A 12,433-nucleotide genomic window follows, 5' to 3' on the forward strand; every position below is an offset into this window, starting at 1 on the left:
TTTAGAGTCGGAAATCGCTACGCTCCAAACGCAATGTCTCGACCCCATTCTGAAAATCGATTCCGAACTGAAAACGCTGATAAAAAATTATGTCGACGTACCTTCTTACGACAGCGTTCAAAATATACAGTTGAGCGTGGATTCGCTTCAAAATGATTTGGCCAAATTACAGCAATTTCAATCGAAAAATGAAGATTTGGAAAAATTGAAACTCGAAATCGAAGAACGAACTTCCGCAATAGAAAAGAATTTCTCTGAACTTCAAACCGTCGTGAGCGATATAGACGCAGAACGCTTGCATGTCGTCGTTTCCAAATTACAAGAAGAATTCACCAGCACGTTGGAAGAAATTAAATCCAAGTTGCAGACTTTGGAAGATACAATGACGAACCTACCATCGTCGGACGAACTGCAGGTCATCGGTAAAAGCGTCGCGAACATAAAAATTCAATTGGAGGCCTATCAAGATTTCGAACACATTCAAACCACCATCGCTACGCTTCAGGCGTCCTTGGAATTGATCAACGAAGAAATTAAAAATATTCACGCTGAAGCGAGAGCGTTGACGAGCATTCAAGACACGTTGAGCACGGTTCAGCAGAAGATCGAATATTTAGAAAATTTGAACGTCGAAACGAATCTCGCTCATTTTCATCACGTACTCGACAACATACAGGGTGACTTGGAATCGTTACGGACGAGCGTGCCTTCGAGCGAAGATTTGGAAAAATTGAAAACGGCGGTGACGGCACTATCCGAATCGAGCGACATCAAAAGTTCATTGAGCGATCTCGAGAGTAAAGTGGCCAATCTCCCCACCTCCAAAGAATTGCACGCTTTGAAAAGAAACATATCTCGAATGCTGAAACGACTGGAAACGGAAACGGCGAACGTGGAAGAGATTCGGGACGAAATTAGTTCGCTGGTGTCAAAGCTGCCCACTTCGCAGAGCGTCGCCGACCTTCACACGCAGTTTACAGAGATGCGAAGCATCGTGAACGATCTTACCGAGAAGAGCTCGAAATTGAATCAAGTCGAGAACCTTCAGAACATCGTCGTCAACATCAGAGATCAAGTCGGAGTGCTGGAATCCACGCAGGAATCGACGCTGACCTCTTTCGGTGCCAAGTTGCAAGAACTCAACGAAAACTACAAGCAGTTGAACGTGGAAGTGAAAATCAAACCGTCGTTTTCTGCCGTAGCGGATACCATAATCGAGCATTTGCTGCCCATCGAAAATAAACTCGGACAAGTTCACAGTAATCTGCTCGGCGTCGACACTAAATTCGCTAAACTGCATTCTCTGCAAGCCATCGAAATCAACAGCGTTCCCAATCAACAGAGAATCTCCACGTTCGTCGAAGGTAACAAACTGTACATGTTGCATCCTTATCATCCGTACTACAAGTTTCTCCTCGATGGCACGATTCAGATAAACGAATTTTCGTACTGGTCTCACGGCAGAAAAGCTAGCGTTCCCACCATGACTTTGATATCGAATCGTGGTGTCCAGAAAGCAGGAAATATTCCTCTGGCACGTTGGAACGAAACGCGCAACATATATGAAATACACGAAGACGAAGATCTTACCGTTTTCGACGTGAGTGCCGGCGATAAGCTGATCGCTCAAAACACGAGCGAGGTGCCACCTTCTTTGAATCCCATCACGCTTGTGCTTCTCTTGAAACGTAATCTCTAAAAAAAATGTCTAGGCAAGCCATCGTCGAAGAATTGCATAAACCTGCACGCCGCAACTACGAACGTTTGGCTGTGGTAACCAAGGGCATCGACGACCTCTGGCAAAGCGACCTCGTGGAGATGAGCAGTGGCAATTTGAAAAACGTTCATAAATTGAACAAGGGCAACAAGTACCTTCTCACCGTCATAGACACGTTTTCGAAATTCGCATGGGCTCTACCTTTGAAGGCGAAAACGGGAACGTGCGTCACGGAAGCATTCAAATTAATTTTTCGCGAAAGCGGTGGCAGACGACCACGGTTTCTGCAAACGGACAACGGTAAGGAATTTTACAACGCTGTATTCCAAAAATTTATTCAAAAACACAAGATTCGACATTATTCGAGCTTCAGTCACATCAAAGCCAGCATCGTGGAAAGATTCAATCGAACCTTGAAAACACACATGTGGAAACGATTCACGCTTCGGGGAAATTACAAATGGGTCGACATCCTGCCGGAACTCGTCGACACCTATAATCACACGGTACACAGAACAATAGGCATGAAACCAGTTGACGTTACCAAGTCTGACGAGCAGCGTTTAATTTCTACAGTTTACTGTCCAAAGTACACTCCCACGACAAAAAAAGCTAAATACAAAATTGGAGACCAGGTGAGGATCAGCAAATTCAAACGCACCTTCGAGAAGGGATTCACAAAAAATTGGAGCACAGAACTTTTTACCGTGGTTCGAGTTCTACCCGGAAACCGACACACGTATATAATAAAAGATAGTAGCGGCGAGATTTTGAAAGGAAGATTTTACGAAGAGGAACTCTCTAAAACGAAACACCCCGACACGTACCTCATCGAGAAAGTATTGCGTAGGAAAGGTGACAAACTGTTTGTCAAATGGCTGGGACTTCCGGAAAAGAGTTGGATCGACGCGAACGAAGTGATCTTGTGAGTACGTGGAACGTGGTGAAGCGTCTACCGGATCCGGAAAGTCAAACGAAGAAAAAGAACGGTGAGTTGCTTCCCGACAGCATCCGCTGTCTGATCGTAGGTCCTTCGGGGTGTGGGAAAACGACACTGCTCGTGGACAATTTTCTCCTCGCACCGAATTGGTTAGATTGGAAGAACAGGCACCTGTACGTGTTCTCGAAAAGTTTGGAGCAATCCAAATACCAGCAACTGATGAAACTGTACGATGGTCTGGACATTGCAACGTTTGCCTCGGAAATAAAACCTCTCGACGATTGTCGTGAAAATTCAGTCGTTGTGTTCGACGACGCCATCCTGGAAAATCAAAATGAAATTCGCAACTTTTTCACGCAAGGTCGCCACAAAGGAATGGATTGTTTTTACCTAGCTCAAACGTTTTCCAAAATTCCAAAACAGTTAGTACGAGACAACGCTAATTTCATATGTTTGTTTCGTCAAGATCACACCAACCTCAAGCATGCGTACGATGACTACGTAGGCGGAGACATGAACTACAATCAATTTTCGGAAGGCTGCTCTTCTTGCTGGAACAGTGACGATTTCGGATTCACGACGATCGACATGACGAGAAAACCCAACGACGGAAAATACAGAAACAAAATCAACGACTTTCTAAACGTTGCAACGTTGTGAGAAACGACGTGTATAAATAACGTCATGACGAAACGAAAAATCGAAGACGAAAATCTCAAGCTTCGCGATTACCTCGCGAAACGCTTCAAAGGTTGGAAATCCGAGAATCGTGGATTCTACGAAGAGAAGAAAACGTCAGGATCAACCCGTGATCGATGCCATCAGCGGTCTAGGTAAAGAAATTAAAAGTGTCACGGAACAAAATAAAAATTTGATTAATGAACTCGTACCGCTCGCAGCTAAAAGTTACGCCGTACCCACACCCATTTCGAGCATTCCTTCGACGCCGTTCGAACTGAAGGATGCACCGGCACGACGTCGAGCCATTGGTAGCACGTCGTCTTCGGATAAAATCGAGTTGGGACCTTTGGCACGAGACTACCTGAGCACGGGGAAATTCGACAAGGATGAAGTGTTCGGATTGTATCCCAGCATGGAAACCAGCGAAGGCGGCGGTGTGGTGTGGAAGATTGGGAAATCGAAGGTGACCTTCGAAGGCAACGACATTAAAGTCAATTTAGGCGACAAGGATAGTTGGAACAGGTATCCGGGTACGGTGGGACTGTGGGAACTCGTCGCCAAAAAGCAGCCGAAAGATTACACCGACGAAGATTACCAGAGTTACAAGGAAATTCTGATCATGACGGATGCCTTGTACCAGAACAACGATGCCTCGCAGAATAGGGTGAAATCGAGCAGCGGCGAGAAGTACAGGAATCTCATCAAACCGATTTGGAACCAGGTCAAAACGGGCAGCGGCGTCAAACGCTACAACACGTTACCCAAAGAATTCGTTTGGGTGGACGACGTGAGGAAGCTCGTGGACCGATTGTTGGTGATAGCCGGCGAGGAGAATGCAGGCAATCGTAATTTCTACAACGAGAAGGTTGGCATCGTGGACATGATCAGCACGAAACTTTCCAACTTCATCGTGAACGACGACAAGGGCATAGGTTACCTGATCAAAATCATCAACACGCTGCCTCCGAAATTCTGGAACGTGGCCGAAGGAAAGGGACTCGTGAACGACATCATCAACAAGTTACCTTTCGAGATGCATTTACCTGGCTACCAGTACTGCGGACCGGGTACCAAACTCGAGAAAAGATTGGAGAGAGGAGACAAGGGTGTGAATCCGTTGGACGCGGCATGCAAAGATCACGACATCGCTTACAACACCACGCAGACGGATCTGGATGCACGTCACGAAGCAGACAGAAAGTTAGAGCACGCAGCTTTCGAAAGGTTTGTGAGCAGAGACGCATCGCTGGGTGAACGGGTCGCCGCACTAGGCACCACCATCGCCATGAACACGAAACAAAAATTGGGGTGGGGTATATAAATAACATAGAGTAAAAAATAATAATAATAACAACATGTCTCGCATAACTGATTTGCCGCACGAATTACTATCTAAAATATTCAAAAAGGTAGTAAACGGAGATGTAGGAAAACTTGTAATCATAGCAAGAACGACGCCGGCATTTCGAATTCCGTGTGAAATGGTTCTCAAGGACCGTCTTCGGGAGATCAGTGGCCTGAGGTGCGGTGATCTCAACATTCTGCTTTTGGCCGCAGGGGAGAAATTAAACGATAGGTTCGATGAATTGCACGAGGCAAGGCAGGGAAGAAGACGGTACACAGTAGATTGGTACAAGTCTATGCAGGAGACGGAAGATATCATTACGCACATCATCGCGTTTTCCGAAGCACGGACTTTCTTCCTCTGTTAAAAATAATAATATATATACGTGTAAAAAAAAAACTTGATATATAAATAACACACATCGTGAAAAAAAATAATATTGGGTATATATAAATAACACACATCGTGAAAAAACAATTAAATTTCTCTCTAACACTTTGAAATTTTTTTTGATATGACGACTGAAAAAATAAGTGATCTCCAAGCATTAAAACAAATGCTAAATTTGTCAGTCGAGTATGTAAAAATTCAGGAATTGGAAGTCGACAAACCTTACACGATAACTTCCGGTTCAATCGTTTCTACCCAGTATGGTCCCAAGGTACGCCTGTTGCTCAACGCACAATACAGTCTATTTTTACCAGATCGATACGCTAACATGTTATCTGACGAGAAGCTATCTATTTTAATCGAGAACAAAACTCGAATTGTGTACAAGGGGACAAAGGAACTTCTTGGCAAGAAAACAAAGCACGTAATAGAATTTGTGTAACGACTGCGAGGCCTTGAAAATATATAAATAACATACCGTAAAAAACTACACAAGAAAAAATCTCAGAATATATATATAAATAACATACCGTGAAAATAACACATAGAGCATCAACATGAAGCCCAAGGGTGTCGTGTACCAGATACCATATTCGAATCTAAAAAATCTAGGTGCTCTCGATGGGTTACTCACCAAGAAACAACGCGAGAAGAAACGTTCTTGCTTGTCGAAAGGACACGGAATGAAATTGCTGCTCAGCACACCTCAATTGAAAAGATTGCAGCGTTCGCGGAAACAGCAAAAGATCGGAGGTTTCATATTCAGCATCCCGGCCATCCTGGCGGCATTGGGGGCCGTTGGAAGTTTGGCCGGCGGAAGTGCCGCCATCGCGAAAACCGTCATCGACTCGAAGAAGAACAAGGCGGAATTGGAAGAACAGAAACGTCACAACCTGGCCATGGAGAAGAAGGGGAAGGGCGTGATGAAAAAGTTTAAAAAAAAGAAACAGAAGCACTCACCAACCGAGACATTGAATCTCTGATCGAACCGTTACAAATCAAACACTTCAGAGGAGTTTTCATGTCCGACTCGTTACCTTCAAGCGTTAAAAGAAGAGAATGCGGAGTAGTCAACTTGGACGGTCAAGAAAATCCCGGCACGCATTGGATATGTTACCACAAAAACGATGATAAAGCATTCGTTTTCGATTCTTTCGGAGGTGTTCCACCTACAAATTTAATTCATTATCTGAAAACGAACAAAACCTCCATATACTACAACGACGAACGCATTCAAGATTTCGGAGACGTGAACTGCGGTCATCTCTGCCTCTCCGTGCTCGCGTTTCTCTCTAAAATAAATAACCCTACGATCGAAGATTTCCAGAAAGCATTGTGGAACCTCAAACAGCATCACTAGGATGGGCGTGTTCCATCTCACGAGCGAATCTTCGATCTTGAAACTCACGCTGCACGACGACATCGTCTATCCTAAATCCATGGCTCTGCGTGCATTCTACAGCATGTACCTCATACCCAATGTTACGCAGCACAACAACAAAATTAGCGTCGGAAGCGAACACATCGTCGTCACGCCAGGACAATACAATCTTTCCACTTTGCAAGCTCAATTACCCAAAGGCACATACCTTTCTCAAAATTCGGTCACGCACAGAGTGGAAATCCTATCCGCGACGGAGACCGTGGACCTGGGCACCATGGGAGAACTTTTAGGTTTCGAGAACGACACCAAACTCGAAGCTGGCATCAAGCACGTGGCAACCAACATTCCTAAATTCTTGGCCATAGAGACTCTGAACGTACACTGTAACGTGGCCGAAGGCATGATCACGAAATCTTCGGACGGATTGTTAGGAAGTCACAAGCAGACGGGAATCATAGCCACTTTCAAACCAAGTTCCGAGTTCATGGAACCGATCATCTACACACCCTCTTCGCCGATCTATTTTCCAGTATGTCGCAACCGCATAGACGACATAGAGTTGGTGGTGACGAACGAGAAAGGAGAGGTGGTGGATTTCGCAGGTGCCACTACGACGGCCATCGTGGAGATCAACGTATAATAAATAACCATACATGTAAAATGGAGCAAATCGAAAGTTACGAATTGCAATCTTTCCCTCCCAACCGTCGCACGTTCGCCAATCTGAACGAAGCGAACAGGGAGATCGAATACGACGTGGACGTAGGCGACGGGTTCGTTCATCCTCACAGAGCGGACCTCTACCTTCAATTCGACGTGGTGAAGAAGGAAAGCGGAGACGCGTTTCCCGCAGCAGCAAACTTGATACTCGTGGACAACTTCGTGCCTCACCTGTTCTCGCAGGTGGAGGTGAGGAAACACAACACCGTCATCGACAGAATAGATTATCCAGGCATCACGTCGACGGCAGTGGGAACGTTGAAATTATCCAAAACGGACGCAGCATACTACCAGGCCGGGGGATTCGAAGCCGGGACCAAAATATCGACGAGAAGTCACACGGTGCTCTTTCCCATGCGTCTGCTGCCTGGTTTCTTCTCGGACTACAAGGAGATCATGTGGAAGGGGGGACTGCGCGTTACGTTTCGAAGAGCGGCCAACGACAACGACGCACTGATGCGATACGCTACTTTGGGTCCGGACGGCATCACGCCGATAGCCAACACTTTACCCGAAGAAGCGAAATGCGTCATCCGGAGCATGGAATTGAGAATGCCGGTGGTGGAATACGAAACAAACTACGCCCTCAAGTACAAAGCGGAGATCTTGAAAAGTCCGCAGGTGCCGATTCACTTTCACGGTTACCAGTGCGTGCAGAAGATGGCGTCGGGAAGTCACATGGAATTCGACGTGACGACGCAGTTCAACAACATACAGTTCGACATGCCAGATTTCGTCGTAGTGCTCTTTCAGACCGGGAGGGACAAGAATCAGGAAAAAGATTCCAGCAAGTTCGACGACTGCAAGATCAAGAACGTTTATCTGAAGAATGGACGCAACGAAGTGTTCCCGCGCGAGAATTACAACCTCAACGTGACCAAGGACGATTACCTCAAACTTTACGAAGCTTACACAGCTTACAAACGCGTGACCGAGGGAAGCGTGGACATGTACTACACGCCCAGCGAGTTCAAAATCCGCAGGCCGATGTTCGTCATCAACACATCTAAGAGAAAGAAGGTTGTGGTCAACGATCGAACCAACATCAAGATCGTCTGCGAGTTCCACGATGCCTTGCCCGAGGATACCCTATGCAGTGTCATCCTGATTGCAGAGAAGTCCTTCGCCTACGACGTGAAGAACGAGAGGGTCACAGAGCAGTTTTAACAAGTTTTTAACATCTTTTCTTGCACAATAAGTAATTTTTTGTACTAGCACAATCAGTTACAATAGCACAATACGAATTTCACTAGTTCAGATCAGTTACAAATGTCAATTTCATTAGTTATCAGTTACAATATCTTTTTGCACTATAGCACGAGACAATCAGAAAATTTGCACAAAAAAAATTTGTTGTTGTTTTTACACGTGAAAATTAACAATAAAATTTCTTTTTTATCGTTTCAGATGCTGTCGAAACATCAAAAACACATACACACACACTAGAAAAAAAGCATGCAACTTTATTTGTAACACACACATACATTCTCCATCTTCATCAAGAAAATATTATAATAAACATAATTATTTTTATCTATCTCACAATAAAACTCTATATCCAAAAATATCACAACATCAAATAACACTAGAGTCGTTAGTACACGTTGCATGCATTACGGAGGTCCTCTGTAGGGTTTCATGGAAGTTTGGGGGGAAAAAAAACACGTGAAACTCTACAGAGGTGCGGTAATCTATAACCGCAGCCATTAGAAAACTTTTACATTTTTGGTTGGGCACCACGCACCCTGGCGAGGTTATAGGGGCCAGGCCTCCTAAAACCAACAATTATTATTTTGTTTGTTTGTTTGTGTTACAATACATACGCGCGCACGTGCGTGTGTGTGTGCGTGTGTGCGTGTGTGTGTGTGTGTGTGCGCGGCACATCGTTCCCCCGAGAGAGAGAGGTTTACAAAGGTCGCGATATACAAACATTGGCCCCCCGGGAGTTGGAAAATTACGATATGGCACATTCGCTCATTACTGTTCCCAGCTATAAGTTTTTCTCTCTCTCTAGCCCTTGCCAACTAAAAAAAAAGTGTAGGTAGGAGTTGGCAGCACTGCGAGAAAATAGAAATCATGCCTTACAAGAAAAAACCATTAAGGCGATTTTTATTTGATGACGTTGAACCCGTGTAGTGTTCCCACCCATCCATCTCTCTCTTTTACGGCAGTGCCGGCTTTCCTTGTTTAGTATATGTAGGTTGGCAAAAATTGCTTTATGCACTGTAAAGCAAACCTCAAGCAAAGTTGCCAGCTTCTTGCTTTAGGCTAGGTTAGACAAAAAAAAGCTGTAGGTAGGCTGTCGGCTGTTTAACTCTTCCCTCTCTCTCTCTCTCCTCTCTCTTTTTTTTTGTAAAAAGCCATGGCAAAAATACCAGTAGGTTGGCAACCTTGCTTTATGCACTGTAAATCAAGCCTCAAGCAAGGTTGCCAGCTTCTTGCTTTAGGTTAGGTTAGGTCAAGAAAAAAACCTTGGTGATTTTTTCGAGTAAGGTGTTGGTAATACTGTGTCCGAAAATAGGGGGGGGGTTTATGCCTTACAAGAGCAAACCATTAAAGCAAGCCCCACCGAGCTTTACTTTCGGGTGTAGTGTTCGCAACACTGCGAGAAAAAAGTTGCCAGCCCCTTGCTTTAGGTTAGGTTAAAACCAAAAACCTTGGTGATTTTTCGAGTGAGGAGTTGGCAACACTGCGAGAAAAAGGTTGCCAACTCCTTGCTTTAGGTTAGGTTACCCCAAAAACCTTGGTGATTTTTTCGAGTAAGGAGCTGGCAACACTGCGCCATCAAGTAAACATCATGCCTTACGAGAGAAATCCATTAAGGCAAGCTCCTCACTTCAGCTCCTCACAAGAGGGCGCAGAACTGTCTAAACTGGACTACTGTTCCCATTCAATGTTCATTACGCTACATGAAGGAATTAATCAAAGTTAATTGTTGGTCTGTACGTAGCTACTATCAGAATATATTAGCGAATATAAAATATCATACATATAACTTACCTCGTTACATTTGGATCTCTCTGGTAGCATTTAAGGTTATATCAGAGATTCTTTAGTTTCCTCTTTACTGTTTCAATAATTGACATCCTATATTAAACTAACTTCAATTAGCTTCCGTATACACAAAGCAAGCTTAAAATAACTTCTGCTTCCCTTAATCTTCAGAACATGTTCTCGTAAAAAAATTAAAAAATGGTGCGATTCTTTATTCTCAAGCAACAACTTTTGTGCGGGATGAATGGTCGTCTTACAAAAGGGCGCAACGATGGATAAATGCTCCTGTGCAATTTCGAAATGTTATTTCTGTTATTTGAAAATTATACCCGGATGAGAAATTTTACATTACAAAATTTGGGAAAAAGTAGTTCTCTGTATAACATGATGGACTGGAGGGGGTCTGACTCCCCCTAACCTTTCAGTGCGCTCACGTCACCGCACGCCACTGCATCCATGTGTATGCTCTGACGGGGACTCGAAATCAGAACCTAGAAATTAAAATATCAAACTTGAGTACAATTAAATAAACAAATAAATGCGTCTTACGTCAACCGACGTGTGTGGTGGAGTGGTAAGCACAACACGTATGAAACAAGGAGTCCCGGGCTAAAATCTCAGCCTGTGCATTTGTGTTATTTGTGAACATTCCTTCGTCAGTTCCATCATATCATCACATCACTCATCCTCATCGTCGAGATTAGCCAAAAGCGGCAGAAAAGCGACGCTAAATGACGAAAATTACATCGAACTTCTGTAACGCCTCTGAAAGTAATCCAGTATCCAACCTCTTGATTGCAACTCACCCTGAATCGGAGCTCTCCTATTGGTGGTTTTGCGTAAGGGATTCCCTGGTACGCCAAGAAGTCCCTTCCTCCGAACGACTTGAGCACTTTCCCTTTCAACTTCCCTTGGGCCACGGTGACGACTGGAGCATCCTCAGGGGACACCGATCCCAGAAAAGCGACAAACAACAGCAACACTACACTCCTCATGGTCCACGTTGACAGCACAACAGCAGAGAACCGCACGCCAAGCACAGAACTGCTACAATCTGAAAGCTATCTTCAATTTAGTGTTTGATCTTGAGGGAGGGTATACCACGTACCATGAACGTCTTCCTAGATTAGCTCTGTATCTCTGAATGGTTTCAAGGTTGTATTGGCACCATTAGCATTGTTTGCTCTAATCTTACGTAACGGATCGCTTCCTTTTTGAAGATGAAGGCTCCTTATCGGGCTTTTAAGCGAGTCTGTGTCACTATGACGATGCTAAAAGTGGAGATAAATCTGTCTTTAAAAGTAGCCAGTAGCCATGCGAAACGATGCACTCACATTTTGTGAGAAGTAAGCACGTATTTAGGGGATCTAAGATCCGGATCCCTACATAAAGTATTACCAAGTATTAAAATTGATAATGTAAATGTACTTTTAATAGCATTTGCTGTATAATCGAGGAACTTACTGGAACGCAATGATTAGACTGGGACCATACGGCTTTTAATCACAGTACCAAAGAAGATTTATGCACACTACTATTTATAATAATTAATATGCATAAAATATTAAACAGGAATATTACTTTTCGTCAACTGAATCTAACATCCTTTTGTTATTCAATAATTGTTTCGGTTAATCGCAAAATAATGGGAATGAGTGATAATATGATGAAGTTGATATCAAAGAACACTCACAACACCCATGTCCAGACCGGGATTCGAACCTGGGACTCGTACCTTGCTCTTCCAACAACCCTGTTAACAGGGAAAGGCAAATACGATCCTAGTGGTTCGATACGTGCATCTAAAAATGAGATCACAGTCAGCAGTGGCGGCGGGTTCCAAATCTAAGAGAGTAAGGTGTTAAACTGGGGGAGGGGGCAAGGACAGTTTACTTTCCCTTAGGACATAAGGTTTAGCATAGTGTGGGGCAATAGTGGCAAAAAGTGGGGGACAACTGCCTCTCCCCCTCCCCCTTAATCGCCGCCACTGACATGCAGTGTTCAAGATGGGAGGGAATGCGGGAAAATGCTATTCCCCCAGCTAGGATAATTTGCGTAAGCATCTTTCCATTTTACTGCAATATAGTTGATGATCCATACAAGCATACCCCACCTATGCCAAATTCAATAAAGCATTCCCCCCAGCTAGGAATTTAGACTTCTAGAACTGACTAGATTTCGCCATTTTATTCAGCTTGGCAAGGTTTTAAGTCCACCTTGTGCCCAGCTGAAAGTAGAATCCGACCCACTGTCCAATGCACC

General features: G+C 44.2%; 1 protein-coding gene across 1 annotated transcript in view; it reads right to left on the minus strand.

The window, feature by feature from the left end:
• LOC145978828 (venom carboxylesterase-6-like) overlaps positions 1-11,308 on the minus strand; it is a 47,268-nt gene extending 35,960 nt beyond the window's left edge. The window contains exon 1 of the mRNA XM_083111699.1: positions 10,978-11,308. Within this exon, the coding sequence (XP_082967825.1) occupies positions 10,978-11,166 (189 nt within the window). The 5' untranslated portion in view covers positions 11,167-11,308. The remainder of the gene's footprint in view (positions 1-10,977) is intronic.
• Between the last annotated feature and the right edge of the window lie 1,125 nt (positions 11,309-12,433).

The sequence above is a fragment of the Lepisma saccharinum genome, chromosome 25 (assembly GCF_977018435.1).
Source record: "Lepisma saccharinum chromosome 25, izLepSacc3.1, whole genome shotgun sequence".
Lineage (NCBI taxonomy): Eukaryota > Metazoa > Arthropoda > Insecta > Zygentoma > Lepismatidae > Lepisma > Lepisma saccharinum.